Source organism: Suillus discolor (genome assembly GCF_016758755.1).
Source record: "Suillus discolor strain FC423 chromosome Unknown F5147scaffold_105, whole genome shotgun sequence".
NCBI classification, from domain to species: domain Eukaryota; kingdom Fungi; phylum Basidiomycota; class Agaricomycetes; order Boletales; family Suillaceae; genus Suillus; species Suillus discolor.
In genome coordinates this window covers 15,078-30,055 of record NW_024541352.1, presented here as the reverse complement: position 1 = coordinate 30,055, position 14,978 = coordinate 15,078, and the positions used below count along the sequence as shown (strand labels likewise).

The following is a 14,978-nucleotide window of genomic DNA, read 5'->3' as shown; positions in this document are numbered from 1 at the left end:
AGATCAGATCGATCAAGCTTCGTTATCTGAGCGAGCAACCACTCGGCACGCGCTGTCATCTAATACCCGAGCCGAGTCATTCCCATCTCATGGTGCGCCTTTGTCCTTTCAACTGATCCAGAGGCCTCTAATTTATTTAAAATTCTAGTTGCAAGATCTAGTAGTGATTCAGAGCTTACTAGCTCAGACAAGCTATCCGCACTCCCCGGCACTCCTTTGTCGCGTCCTCGTGTCTTAAGCAGTATGGAACGTCAGGCCATTCAAACTTCACAATCGGCTCCTTCCTTGGACGGTTTCACGCGTCATCCTAATACTTCCACCCCTAACATGTCCAGGGCAACCGCCTCAGAAGGTGCCACCAGCAAGGGTAGTCCATTTCAACGCGTCTCTTTCGAGAGCGGCCCTTCTCGCATACCACCTCCTCCCAGCAATATGTCTCGTCCAGGGAATACCGTGCACCACCCCTTACTTCGCGACGGCGGCGCTCCGCCAAGGTCACCGCTTATTGAGTCAGCACTATCTCGGTTTCGCCGCCCAAGCGACCCCCCTCGACCATCCCCAGCCATGCGCGCAGAGGCTCAAACACCCAGGAAGGGTAGCTACGAATCTCCCTCCGCCTCACACTCTCGAGCTGCATCTCCCATGCGTATATTCGCATGGCCTGCCTTTCGTCGTAGGGAAACACGCGAAGAGCCATTCGTCCCTCAGAACCCCTTCCAAAGGCGAAACCCGTTGCGCAGATTTTCTATCGGTAGCCCTGATCGCAACAATGATGAAAGCTTTGATCCCAACTGCGAGGACGCGCTCAAGCAATGTCTACCCCGTCCAGTAACATGTATCCCCTTGAAGGCTTCGCGGAAATTCCTTCGTTCCTCTCGTGATTTTTTGATGGATACTCTCCCCCGACAAATGTACCTGCACTTACTGCTTCGCCTTCCCTCTCTTTATTTTTCACGCATCGCTCGTATTTATCAAGATGCAGAGCTCAGTCGCCCAGATATTGAACGATTGATTGAAGCCTGTGCCTCCCAAGTGCCGAACCCCACCTCCAGCCCCATACCGCCAGGGGCTCACTACCACCCACAACCTGCTCTTCCTTTAGCAGATGAATGGACCATCGCAAACGTCTCCCCAGCTCTCATCAGATTCAAGCATTCCTGGGAGGCGTTCATTGACTCCCTACTCCGAGAGTGGAAGACCCTAAACCTGGTCTCCGCTTTATTGCTTTCGTAAGTTACTACTGTTGTTTCACGTTTGGAAATTGTTAAATGCTCCTCCCACAGTGCCATATTATCAATGTTTCAGAATACTGTGATGGCTCAGGATCCTGTGATCCGCACAGCAGCGTTACTTTCGCTGACATCTGCATTGATGAGCTTGTTTTTCGGCTGTATCTACATTGTCCGCTTTGGCACCATGAGAAGTATGTACAAAGCCACCCGTTGGGCTGAGGTACGTGGCGCATAGCACTGCCGTCCATTCACGCACGCTCACAGCAACCCCACAGGAAGCACGTAAAACAACAACATTCATTTGGTGGAATGTGTGGGTACTATTAGCAATGCCTGCTGTATGGCTTGCCTGGTTTGTCCTTCCCGTTCCCATCACGCTCTCACACTCACCTGTGCCTGATAGGTCTATGTGCTTCTTCATAGCCGCCATTCTCTCCTTTGTGTGGCGCTCTGATTCTTCAACAGATACTACCAGCCCCGCACCGCTCTCCCCAACCGCCGTATTGGGCCCGCGCATCGCCATCACGGCACTATTCATAGTCGGGCTGATCGACTTTGTGTTGATCGTCAACACACTGCATAACTATGGACGCACGCGGGATGTAGAAGGTGAAATGCGGTTACTGGGCACGGATGCATCGACGCAAGCACACCGGTCTTCTGCTGACCGTGAGCGGGAGGACCGAGGGAGACGGGCAGGACATCTGTCAAGAGGCAGAGCGCGCTTCGCGGGAGAGGGGCGTGGGCGTCCCGACGGAGAGCGCCCGTCTGAAGGTGGCGTGCTGTCAGCTGTCACGGGTCTCGGTCTTACAAACCTTGATGGCGTGCTGAATTCTAGTCCCCGTAGCTCCAACGAATTGTCACGGGAGAAGGAGAAGGACAAGATTGTGGTGATGGTGGCTGCCAATAGCTAAATGACATTGTGTGCTTGTTTTGGACTCTCATAATGATACCTCCGCTCTTTTATCATGATCCTTCCACGGGAAGTTATGCGGTGTAGACGTTGTATTACTATTGACCTACTCGTTCACATTCTTTTGTGCCTTACGTGTAAGTAGGTAAATTGTAAAGGAAGATCATTCAAATTATTATTGGATTGTGTAGTCAGGCACGTCGGAAACAAGTTACACCAGAAAGAAGTGATACACCAAATCCGATATCAAGTCAGGTAAGCTACAAACGGCAAAACAATCAATCAAAACCAAAGCAGTATCAGAGACAATAAGGTGTATGGGAAAGCGTATGCAATAGCGAGGCAGTGCCAAAAATTTGTCTGATAAAGATCAGCCAACATGTATGCGTTTCATGCGGCGTCTAGTGTGGAAAAAAAAAAGCAGGGCACTCGTGATGGTTTAAAGTACAAAGCGGTGACACAGTCGGACAGCTTCTGAAGCGAACCACAGGATGAGCGTCAATGCGCGGACAAAAGATACTACTCACGCTACAATCATCTGCGCGAACCTGATCTGCCGTTATAATTCGGCGGAGAAGGTTGGAAATTGGGGGGCTGACCTCCCGTGTGTTTCGGCCGGAAGGGATAATCAAAGGGCGTATAGGCCTTGGTGAGAAGCTCCGCTACGCCACATCCAACAAGATGAGTGGCGAGATCAAGGCCGGGTGGGAGAGTTTCATTACAGTGCGGGCAATTAAGCACTGTTTGGCCAGATGATTGCATGGCACCGGCAGGGGGAGGGATATATCTCGTCGGTGGTGGCGGCTGCGTGCCCCCGCCACTGGACGAGGGAACCGAGGAAGACGTGTAATGCGAAGTGGCCTGAGATTGTCCGCGTTTGTTGGTAAGATTGGAGTTTGCAGCGGGAATAAAGTATGACATGATTGTCGGGGATGGAGGCTGAAGAAAACTGACAGACGAAAGGGATTTTATATGGAAGATACACAGCTGTGGTCAAGGATAAGCTTTGTTTTGACAATGTGGGGATCTTGAGATCGGACTGCGGTGTCCAAGGATACCTACAAACACGAGGCTGCCAAGCTACAGAACAAAGTGGATAGGGAAACGCCACAATGCAACATACCAATAACACGAAGAGAACAGGTAAACTGATCTTAACCCCGGTGGGAGGACAGAACTCAACTTTATTCAAATTTGGACCTTGGAAGGGAGTATGTCAGCGATCCATCTCACTTCCACGATCGACTTACTTCGATTAATAGATAACCGAGAGTCCTATTATATATGAACGTGCCGTTATGTCTAATCGTTTGAGAATAAACCCCACCTTGTACGCCTGCACCCGTAATAGTTTGGCGAGATGAGTTGTCGGAATGGGCTATTGTGATGTCTGATCACCCGCAGGTCCGAAATAGGTCAGCGATGGGAGCATAATTGCCGACGCATTCTAAAATTCTAAGAATCACGGACAATCGAGCTCGCCCACTGGCGGAAGAAGCATGGCTGATGACCCCAAAAGTATAATAAAGGGGATTCTTTTCGAAAAACGGGTGACTCGATTTGAATCATGTCCGTGGAACTAGTGTTACTAGCGCCGCTGGCCTTAGAACGTTAGTCGATATCTCTTGCCATGGGCGTAAATGTAGAATTTGGAATTTGGAAATAACGACCTTTCAGGCAAGAGTAATGGTATTGACGGTTGTGGCGGCGCTGAGCGTTGACTACTGAACAAGTGATCAACCAAGATGGGTTTCTCGGTCGACGGGTAGTCGGGTATGCCGATGAAGCGTCGGCCCCATCCTAGTACACCCTTTGCTCATCATCTATGACAACTTGAACCTGTGGTAACTTTGTGGCCGCAGGTCCTCGTGTGCTTATTGGAGATGTCTTGGAAAATAAAAGATGTATCCGATGGCAGGCGAAAGGACATGAAAAGGTTGAAAATATTAACGTTGCGGGGGTTCGTTCATATGATTCGCCGATGAATGATCTCGGGATCAACTCGGGATGATCATTAGTAGACTGTCGGACGGTGCCGCCGATCCTCCGGCAAGGGCCGACGGCACTTTGCGTAGCTACCAAAACTTGGCAGCCTTGTTCGCTTACAAGCGTAGAGATTGCTTCTCGGTATGTGGACGCACGTTCTCCTCCCAGGATTCGTCGGGTAATTCGAGCTTGGTCCCTACGATCAGGTCCAAGCAAGGCCGATCTACTGTAAGCCCTCCTAGTACTTCTCTGTCATACCTACCGATATCTAGCTGATCGCCGTCTTGAAGCCTCATTACATTTAATCACACCATTGCTATTGAATAGCCTGCGTGTAATTCAAAACTCTCTTCTACATCGTATCTTCGAATTGCCGAAGACCTCGTGAGCCTGTCGTTGATCGCCAATATCATTCCCCGCTTTCACACCTTCATGATGTTTCGTCGAACAAATTCTCAGTAGTGTTGCATTCAAGTCCATTTCGCCAATCTATTTTTGTCCCACAAACGTGTCACGAGCCACGATATTGCAAAAATGACGTGGCCGGGAGCTTCTTATAGAAAATACTCCCATTCCTCAGGACGTTGTCACCGATCTGCGTGATAGAACTCGACCTGTACAATGTGATCATGGACCTTATATCCCATTGTGGACAGCAGACAAGATTTATATTACGGACTGCGTTCCGATTCCAGGAGGTCATCCTAAGGTCGTCAGTAGACATACCCTCACGACCATCCATATCAGGATTAAACTTGGAAGCCGAGGTATTTAATTATCGTCTTCTGCAAAACAAGTCAATACACACGCAGCACTATGTCTCTCCCTTCATCTGACGAGCAGAAACATCAATCGTCTGTCGCAGAAAACACTGATCATGAGCAGTTCAAACAACAATTTGGATTGGATCCGGCAGATATCGCTGCTCATACTCCGTCACTGCGTGGTCATAAGCTAACGGCTGCAGTGGCGTTTGTAGCAGGAACTGGGTTCACACTCTTTGGGTGCGTTGGGAAGTAACTATAATCGAACATTCTCGTTATTTTGCGATTCAGATATGATCAAGGTATCATGTCGTCACTGCTTACGGGTAATCAGGTAACATGTGTTCTATCAAGCCTCGCATGGAAATGACCATATCTCATTGTACCAGTTTGAGGGTTCATTCCCTGAAGTTGTAGTAGAGCCCAGTCACCCCGATCACGCCACTCTTCAGAGCTTCATAATTGCCATTTACGTATGTTGTCATCCTTTTTACTTCATCTTTGGTGCTCATAACGTGCAGGAAGTGGGCTGTCTCTTTGGTGCCCTGTCCAATCTTTGGGTGGGAGATAAGCTCGGTCGTCGAAGGACGATTGTTGTAGGAGGCAGTATAATGATAGTTGGTAACCGGGCTGTCTGTGACCCGTTCAGAGCATCAGCTGAATTCCCTACAGGGGCAATTCTGCAAACTACTGCGTTTTCTTTTGCACACTTAATTTTTGCTCGTATCTTTACAGGCTACGGAAACGGTCTGATAGTCAGTGATGTACCTACTCATGTTCAAAGTCCTACTGAAAACAAGTTTGTAGACATCGACAGTGCCCACATATCACGCGGAACTCTCCCCTTCCGCAAAGAGGGGCCGAATGTACGTTATTAAGAGCACTTTAATGAAAAGACACAGATTTTTCCTAGGATAATGATGGAGGGGACATTGATCGTGGTTGGAGTGACCATCGCGTGAGTATGCTTTGCATCGATATTTTTGGAATTGACGACTGGCTTGCAGCTATGTGTGTGGGTCGTTATTTTATTAGATCATTTTTGTTGACAACATTCTTAGTTGGTTGATTTGGCGCTGTATGTTTCAGTTTTATCTGCAGTTAAGCTTGATCTAGCCAATGACAACGATCAAATCAGATTTTTCGTAAATTGGTCGTCTGCTCAGTGGAGAGTTCCGATAGCGCTGCAGTTAGTGTTCGAAATCATTATGGTGACATGCATCGGATTCGTGAGTTTGCTTCTCAGCAGACTGTGTGTACTAACTTGTTCGATTTGGTACACTACGCAAGCTACCCGAGTCACCGAGGTGGTGAGTTATCGTCACCTTCCATGATTTTCGTGAAACTGATGAGAAACCCAGGTTGGTAAAGCGTGGTCGCAATGCAGAAGCGATGGCCGTTATATCCGCAATGGAAGATAAACCTCTCTCTGATCCAGAAGTTCAGCGCACTTACTACGGCATTCGTGAGGCTGTTGCTGTCGAAGCATCTAGTCAAGGGTCACTACGTGAACTCACTACCGGGGGTCCCAGCCAGAACTTTAGACGAACGGTCATTGCTGTAGTATTTATGATGATGCAGCAGCTGACCGGCATCAATCTCGTTACCTTGTGGGTATCTCATTCCTCCGACTCGGATGCAACCTGCTGTAATCTAAAAATGCATCGTTGTCAACAGTTATGCTGTATGTCATGCGGCCACACGGCCTGCTGCGTCAATACTGAAATCATACAGACTATTGTATTCCAGCGTCTTGGTCTCTCCGAGGTCAACGCACGGATCACCTCTGTAGCTAACGGCGCAGAGTATATTCTTGCTTCTATTGCTGCTTATTATACTATAGATTATGTGGGCCGGCGTCACCTCATGCTATTTGGAGCTATTGGTCAATCCATCGTGATGCTGCTCTTGGCTATCTTAGGATATATCAATAATACCCCCGCGCAGATAGTGAGCGTGGTCCTTATATTTGGCTTCAACACGTTCTTTGCTTTTGGCTGGCTTGGACTAGCTTGGTTATACGTGAGTTGCCAACGGCTGCTTAGATCTTTTTCGCTGATCCGATCTTTTAATTTCTGATATTCCAGTGCGCTGAGATTGCTGGGCTCAGAACTCGAGCGCCGACAAATGCGCTAAGCACGGGTTTGTCAATCTCTTACGCCGAGAAGACAGATCTACTCACCTTCTTTCCCCAAGCGTCAAACTGGACTTTCAACTTCGTCGTGGTGATGGTCGTTGGCCCAGCTTTCAACAATATTTCCTGGCGAACCTATATTGTCTTTGCGGCCCTGAATGCGATCATCGTTCCAGTTGTTTACTTTTTCTTCCCCGAAACCGGTGGTCGGTCTTTAGAAGGTACGTTTTACACTGTCTTCTGTCCAGGACCGACCCCTGGCTAATTCTACCCTGGAAGACCTCGACGTCGTGTTTGCGTTGGCGTACATAAATGGTGAAGATCCTGTCAAGGTCTCACTTCGGAAAGATGTCCCGCTTGCTGGAACGCGAGAAGCGGACGAGATTCTTGGAGTCAGCCCACGCCCTTCGGAAAACCCTCCCACGCCATCCTCTTCATCGGGAAAAGTCAGAAAACAGGTGTAGATGCGATTGCTGCATTGAAACCTAACAGTAAGCTGCTTACGATTCAATCGTATTGGGATGCGAGTTGCAGAATCGTGTGGTCGCAAATTGAATGAGCTAGGCTAGGGGGAGAAACAAGTCCTTGTATTTTATTCAAGTTATGTATGTTTGGTGGCCATCAATACAGGAAATCTTTGTCGAGACTGGACTAAGTGGTCAGCGCTTCAGCTTGAAGAAAGTATGCTCGGAAACACAGTGCACATGCACACCGGGTTAAGTTTACGGGCACGTGACCAGTGGATCCAGTATTTCAGACACTTGATATCTAATTAGTACAACACAATTGCAAAGTTCGAGCGCCACGAGATGGCCGGTCGGTTGAACCCCTCCCACTTCAAGTTAAGCTCCAAGTCTGCTGCTGCGCATTTCATCCTCACTCGCCGCTTGGATCGAATAGTACGTTCTTTCATATCCCGATCTCTGATAGTTGCAATTCTGATGAAATATCTGATCGCCGACATTTCTGGATTCCTTGTATCACAATACTTGCCCCACGCCTCTACGCCTCTATGCCTCTATGCCTCTACGCCTCTACACTGCAACCTCACCCGTTACGGCGGCCATCAATCACAGCAGTACTGAGTCGCCACGATACCTTTTGAGTCGGTGCAACCTGTGCTGTCTGCGACAGCTCCTGGGCACATTTGTCCACACTTAATCCAAGTGCATGACAGGCCATTCACGGTCTCTGAGCCAGGCATGGCTCGTGCGCCAAGCGGACTGATAGCCATTAATGTCAGGAGAATGGTTGACAAGAGGTCACAGTTCATCTAAACAATTAGTACCATGAGTTGGATCCACAGGTTGGTGACTGGACTCTTACCATCGAAAGTGCGAGTTTACAAATAGTGCAATCGCGGGTCTGTTGTTCGTTCTGTTGTTCGTCAGTTCTGTGCTCACGTGCTTTATAGCTGCTGCTCGTCAAAATATTAATGCCTAAGTTCAAACTCAGCATTCATGCCAGCATCGTGGCGACTCTAGCGAGCATACAGATTATTCAGCCTCGGGTCCCTTGACGGCACGATAGACGTTGATTTGTTATGCTGCCAGTGTGGTGAAGGCACCTGCAACGACTGAGACGCGCCAATACATACAATTTATAGTAATGACATTGCCTGAGTTGACGAGTACCTTAAATGTCCCTGCATTCTCTGCCCGACGTTCGGCCAGCTACGTGTGGGGTGGATAAACGCTCAGTCCGAAAAGTTCTGGGTGCAAATTTATTTTGCCATCCTCCAATTGCCACGCACACAGTGGTCGCCGGTATAGCTGATCTCGTGAAGTCCTTTGGTTTCGCATACCATGATTTTGCGTGGGACGCCAACGTCACGGAGGGACCGAGCGAAGAGTTCACGCACGCCCAAAACCATGTTTTTTCGACATGTACAGACATATAAGGTGATCAAGGACGTTGAAGAGCGTTCTGAAGGGTAAGGACTTGCGGTATGGTGACGAAGCATAACGAAGGTGAGCGCACCTAAGTCAGATATGGAAAAGGGAATAGGCAGTCGAGGGATTGTAGAAAATCTGCCGGTCCAGAGAAGCCCTGCTCCCATGCTTTCAATTTTAACTCCTCGGCCAAGTTGCTGCAGAAATGCAAAATGATCCTAGGTTGATCATCCGAACGCCTGCAGAAACGACAGCTAGGTACTGACCTTAAACGTACTGTGACCACCTGCAGTTACAACGATGACCACAACAACATACGTGTCACCATCTCCGATGGCTGCCACCTTGTAAGGCACATATCACCAAAACAGTGTGTCCACGAAGTTCGAGCGTCCCCATCATCATGGGTATAGCATCACTTTGCGTAAATCCTCATACGGTAAGCGCACTGTTAAATTTGGTTTTGTTACTGGTGGACTGGAGGACATGATTATGTTCCATATTGCTGGTACCGAATTCTAGGGAGTAAACATTGTCTGCTGTGACCCGTCTCGAGGAGGGTCCATACGCATGGTGGGAACGTCCTCCGGCAAAGTCCTCCGGCACCCAATCGCAATTGAATATCACTTTCAAATTCTTCACCTCTTCTTTACTTCTGAGCTGGTTCAACAACGAATCACAGTCCGGTTGATATCTACCAGGGTCCAGCGTCGAGATTGCTGTCTCCATCTGGCACCGCGGGCTCTCCTGCCGACATTTTGTGAGAGTTACAGTGAACCGTGCCAATCAAGTATTTAGCAAGTTATCTGTTGTAAGCTGTCAGTATTTCTGTACCTACTCTCATGCTGATCCAGTTGATCACCATCAAACCTTTCTCATCTTCTAACCACATCATTGTAGCTTGCGCGTACATTAATATTAAAGACTTCTCGTCTGCCTCGTGTCTTTGATTCGCCGAGAGCCTCGGGACTTTAATGCTGGTCGCCCTTAGTAACATCTTTAAGTTTCACACTTTCATCAGACAGGTTCTAGCGCTATATTCAAGCAATTCACCGGTCTATTTTTTATGCAAGGAACGTGTCGCGACCCATAATACTCGACTGAAACCGGGAGCTTCTTATATATAGAACATCTTGGATTCTTCAGGACGTCATCACCGCTCTGCATCACAGAATCCGAACCGTACAATTCGATAGTTGACCTTATCTCCCATCATGAACGGCAGAATCATTTTGATCTCCGCAGCTGCATCCTGGTTCCCACTTGATGGTCAGGAGTCCCGAGGTCGCGGCATCGGAGGACTGGTGAGCCGCAGATATTGTCATATATGCCGATATATGATCATATATAGAAAAGGTTTTCGTTATAAAGTGATATAAAGCCATGTCTAACGTCGGAAAACCACCGTAATCAACGTAAAGCACCCTGGGGAGACTCACGAGTTCTTTGATGCGCATCAGCAGCGTGGAGATAAGCTCCCATTTGTCAGATTCGAAGGCAAGCCACCCAAGTATATAAATCTCGTTCTTCAACAACAATAATATATACCCACGCAGTACTATGATGTCTCTTCCTCCAACTAATCAGGAGAAATATTGGCCATCTATCGCAGAAAAGATTGATGCTGACCAAGAACAGATAAACCAACAATTCGACTTGGACCCAGCGGATATCGCTATCCATGCGCCATCGTTGCGTGGTCGTAAGCTAACGGCTGCAGTGGCGTTTGTAGCAGGAACTGGATTCACCCTCCTTGGGTGCGTTAAGAAGTAACTCACAATCAAAATATTCTCATTTTGCGATTCAGGTATGACCAAGGTGTCATGTCGTCACTAATTACGGGCAATCAGGTAACGACGTATTCTATTGCTTGCATGGGAATATATGAATCTCATTATAAAAGTTTGAGGCTACCTTCCCTGAAGTCGTAGTGGAGGCTAGCCACCCTAATCATGCAACTCTTCAGAGTTTCACAATTGCCATTTATGTATGTTTTCACCGTCTGTACGCCATCTTCTGTGCTTATACAATGCAGGAAGTAGGCTGCCTCTTCGGTGCTCTTTCCAATCTTTGGGTTGGAGATAAGCTCGGTCGCCGTAGAACAATCGCTTTAGGAGGCAGTATAATGATGATCGGTAGGTGAATCATATCGCGTTAAGAGCACCAGCTGAATTCCTCAGGGGCAATTCTGCAAACGACTGCATTTTCTTTTGCACACTTGATCTTTGCTCGTATCTTTACGGGCTGCGGAACTGGTCTGATAGTCAGTGGTGCTTATTATTGGCTCCAAAGTCCTGCTGAAACAATTTTGTAGACATCGACAGTGCCAACATATCATGCGGAGCTCTCCCCCTCCGCAAAGAGGGGTCGAATGTATGCCATTCATATGCAATACGATAAATGACTCACAGAACTCTTCTAGGATTATGATGGAGGGGACTCTGATTGTGGCTGGAGTGGCCATCGCGTGAGTGCGTCATTGTATTTATTTATTTTGTTAAATTGATTGCTGTCTTACAGCTATGTACGCGAGCCGTTATTTCCATTCGTTCATTTTTCTGACGTGGTTCTTTAGTGGATCGATTTAGCACTGTACGTTTCGGTGTCATACCCACGTTAGGCTTGACTGACCGATAAAAACGATCAAATCAGATTCTTCGTGAATTGGTCGTCTGCTCAGTGGAGAGTTCCGATATCACTGCAGTTAGTGTTTGAAATTATTGTGGTGGCATGCATCGGATTTGTGGGTTCTCTCCCCCTAAAAATGTGCATACTTGTACTAACGGATTCGATCTGGCACGCTACGTAAGCTTCCTGAGTCACCGAGATGGTGAGTTCTTGTCATTCTCTGTGGTTTTTGCGAAGCTGATCAGAATCTTAGGTTGGTAAAGCATGGTCGAAATGCAGAAGCGATGGCCGTTATATCCGCAATGGAGGACAAACCTCCATCTGATCCAGAAGTTCAGCGCACCTACTACGGCATTCGCGAGGCTGTTGCTGTTGAAACATCTACTACTGGTCAAGGTTCACTACGTGAACTCATTACCGGTGGTCGCAGCCAGAACTTCAGACGAACAGTCATTGCTGTGGTATGTCAGATGATGCAGCAGCTGACCGGCATCAACCTCGTTACCTAGTGGGTATCTCAGCTCCATGTTGTGACTCGTCGTGATCTAAAAATGCGCTCTCAACAGTTACGCTGTATGTTATACCACCGCATGATCTACTGTGGCAATACTGATATCACGCAGACCATCTTATTCCAGCGTCTTGGTCTCTCCGATGTCAACGCGCGGATTACTGCTGCTGCCAATGGCACAGAATATTTTCTTGCCTCTTTTATTGCTTATTATGCGATAGACTATGTAGGCAGGCGTCAACTCATGCTGATTGGAGCCATCGGTCAATCCATTGTGATGCTGCTCTTGGCTATCTTAGGATATATCAACAATGGACCAGCGCAGATCATGAGCGTAGTCCTGTTATTCGGCTTTAACACATTTTTTGCTATTGGGTGGCTCGGAATGGCCTGGTTGTACGTGAGTACAGCAACGGCGATTTTAATCTTTTTTTGATCTGATATTTTTTTGTTGATTTCTAGTGTGCTGAACTTGCCGGGCTCAGAACCCGTGCACAAGCAAATGCACTAAGCACAGGTTTGTCACTCTCGTACGCCAAGACATGGATATAAATTTAACTTACCTATTCTTTTCCCAGCGTCAAACTGGACTTTCAACTTCGTCGTCGTGATGGTCGTTGGCCCGTCCTTTAACAACATCTCCTGGAGAACCTACATCGTTTTCGCAGCCTTGAATGCAGCTATTGTTCCAGTTGTTTACTTTTTCTTCCCCGAAACCGGCGGTCGGTCTTTAGAAGGTGAGCTTTGCGCGTCTTCCGCTTAGCTCCTGGCTAATTGTATTATGAAAGACCTCGACGTTGTGTTTGCGCTGGCGCACACTACTGGGGAAGATCCTGTTAAGGTTTCGCTTCGGAAAGACATCCCGCTCGCTGGGTCCCGAGAAGCAGACGAGATTCTTGGTGTTAGCACAGGCGTTCAATATTATCAAGCGACGAAACCTTCGGCATCATTCTCGTTATCGAGTGAGACAAGGACACCGGTCTAGGGTCGATAGTCACTATTCAAGGTTAGTTTCGGTTGAACTAGACAACAGTCGGGTGTATGACTTCTGGAAAAAGTGTATTCATAAAGTATGTGACCTGAGCCAAGATGGCCAGTCAACTCAGTCGAGTATGTAGTTTCTTGTGTATGTATTTCGTAGTCATCAATTCAAGCCCTTCCAATTACAGCTGATTCCAAAACTATGTGGAATCACAGAATCAAAACTTGCGCGTCGGAAATGTCCGGACAAGGACCCTGTAAGTGCATGAGTGAAACATTTGCAGTAGTGCTGGTGTACATATGTGATTCAATGCTAGTAATGTTCTGGCCCAGCTTGGCCCAAAAGTTACAGCTTTGGCCTGGCCCTGAGCTGTGGGCCTGTGACTTGAATAGTGAAAATGTAGTTAGTGATCTGGAGGTCAAGGCTGCTTACAGACGCCGCATGCTCCAATCTAGTGTATGCAGTGCCACATCCATCAGGAAAACCCTCCGCTACAAATTTAGGCTAAGTATGTAAAACTTTCTCTAATTTATGATAATTTCAATAAAATAGACAACTTAGTGGTTTAGAGAGACTTTTTTACTGCCCCACAAGGAATTCTTTATGCATGATAAATTAGTGATCATTCACATACTTCAGTCACTTTCCTATGTAGAACCAGTGCCCCGGATGTGCCAAAACTCTGTAGAATCATGGCCAGCCAGTCCCCGGCCGGTCTATGTAGAATACATGCTGGCCGGCCTCATATAGTTTACTATATATAAAACACTAGTAATGGTCCACATGTATAATACACTAGCTTATTGTAAAAGCATGACCAGCCAGAAGATGTAAGACAACTGCCGGCCGTAGGTATACCAAGATCAAGGCTTGCTGGTGTATTAGGATGTTGGCTGTTTCACATCTATATTTGTAACTGGCCAGCCTTGCTTCTACATAGGTAGGATGCAGGGTGGCCAATATGTTTGATTAAGACCTAGATGTGGGGTGGCTTGTATACTGGTATAAGATATACTACTAGGATAAGACCTACCGAACCGGCCAGCCTGGACTCTACACAAAGTTCACTCTGTATCTAGTATGTCAAGTTGGTAGGTCTTATACCATTATACTGGCTACCCCATATCTACCTCAGCAGAAACCAGGCCAGCCAGTATGTGGGTCTTAATCTAGCAAACCGGCTGCCCCATATCTGCCTATGTAAAGGCCATGCTGGCCAGTGGTAGGTCTTATCCCAGTAGCAACCAGTCACACTTTGTCTGGTATGTACCTAGAGGCCAAGTCAGCCTATTTGTAGGTCTTAACCTATCATATCAGCCACCCTGTGGCTACCTTGGTAGAGGCAAGGCTGGCCAGTTTATATGTCTTAACCTAGCATACTGGCCACCCTGCATCCACCTAAGTAGAGGTCTGGCTGGTCAGTTTGTAAGTCATAAACTAGCCTACTGGTTGTCCTGCATTTACCTGTGTAGGAACCAAGCTGGCCGGTTTGTAAGTCATAAACTAGCCTACCGGCCGTCCTGCATTTACCTGTGTAGGAACCAAGCTGGCCGGTTTGTAAGTCATAAACTAGCCTACCGGCCGTCCTGCATTTACCTGTGTAGGAACCAGGCTGGCCAGTTTGCAGATATTAAACTAGCATACTGGCCATCCTGCATTTACCTATGTAGGACCCAGGCTGGCCAGTTTGTAGGTATTAAACTAGCATACTGGCCGTCCTGCATTTACCTGTGTAGGACCCAGGCTGGCTAGTTTGCAGGTATTAAACTAGCATACTGGCCGTCCTGCATTTACCTGTGTAGGACCCAGGCTGGCTAGTTTGCAGGTATTAAACTAGCATACTGGCCGTCCTGCATTTACCTGTGTAGGACCCAGGCTGGCCAGTTTGCAGGTATTACACTAGCATACCGGCCATCCTGCATTTACCTGTGTAGGA

General features: G+C 47.6%; 3 protein-coding genes across 3 annotated transcripts; all 3 read left to right on the top strand.

Moving 5' to 3' along the window:
* Nucleotides 1-147: 147 nt before the first annotated feature.
* F5147DRAFT_620330 (uncharacterized protein) lies at nucleotides 148-2,339 on the top strand. Its single transcript, XM_041432606.1, has 4 exons — nucleotides 148-1,229; nucleotides 1,284-1,452; nucleotides 1,508-1,584; nucleotides 1,636-2,339. Exons 1-4 carry the CDS (start codon nucleotides 244-246, stop codon nucleotides 2,144-2,146), a joined length of 1,743 nt encoding a protein of 580 aa, XP_041286139.1. The 5' UTR covers nucleotides 148-243; the 3' UTR covers nucleotides 2,147-2,339.
* Nucleotides 2,340-4,945: 2,606 nt separating this feature from the next.
* F5147DRAFT_620328 (general substrate transporter) lies at nucleotides 4,946-7,635 on the top strand (the record flags this gene model as incomplete). Its single annotated transcript, XM_041432605.1, has 15 exons — nucleotides 4,946-5,135; nucleotides 5,187-5,229; nucleotides 5,285-5,368; nucleotides 5,417-5,516; nucleotides 5,568-5,650; nucleotides 5,703-5,761; nucleotides 5,809-5,853; nucleotides 6,034-6,124; nucleotides 6,186-6,205; nucleotides 6,257-6,505; nucleotides 6,573-6,579; nucleotides 6,630-6,917; nucleotides 6,983-7,037; nucleotides 7,092-7,250; nucleotides 7,309-7,635. Coding segments are annotated over 15 exons (1,658 nt in total), but the record flags the coding sequence as incomplete, so codon positions are not given.
* A 2,849-nt stretch (nucleotides 7,636-10,484) lies between these two features.
* Nucleotides 10,485-13,045, top strand: F5147DRAFT_780366 (general substrate transporter; the record flags this gene model as incomplete). The annotated part of the gene is made up of 17 exons (XM_041442444.1): nucleotides 10,485-10,678; nucleotides 10,729-10,771; nucleotides 10,825-10,908; nucleotides 10,957-11,056; nucleotides 11,102-11,184; nucleotides 11,236-11,294; nucleotides 11,344-11,388; nucleotides 11,442-11,469; nucleotides 11,497-11,513; nucleotides 11,574-11,664; nucleotides 11,732-11,751; nucleotides 11,803-12,057; nucleotides 12,116-12,122; nucleotides 12,173-12,460; nucleotides 12,523-12,577; nucleotides 12,639-12,797; nucleotides 12,849-13,045. The coding sequence occupies 17 exons, from the start codon at nucleotides 10,485-10,487 to the stop codon at nucleotides 13,043-13,045; spliced, it is 1,725 nt and encodes a 574-aa protein (XP_041286137.1).
* Nucleotides 13,046-14,978: the final 1,933 nt, after the last annotated feature.

Bases quoted from the DNA above. Each gene is read 5' to 3' on its own strand.
- F5147DRAFT_620330 (XM_041432606.1), top strand. From the start codon at position 244: ATGGAACGTCAGGCCATTCAAACTTCACAATCGGCTCCTTCCTTGGAC. The intron at 1,230-1,283 runs GTAAGTTACTAC...CTCCTCCCACAG, and splicing joins GTCTCCGCTTTATTGCTTTC to TGCCATATTATCAATGTTTC. The intron at 1,585-1,635 runs GTTTGTCCTTCC...TGTGCCTGATAG, and splicing joins CCTGCTGTATGGCTTGCCTG to GTCTATGTGCTTCTTCATAG.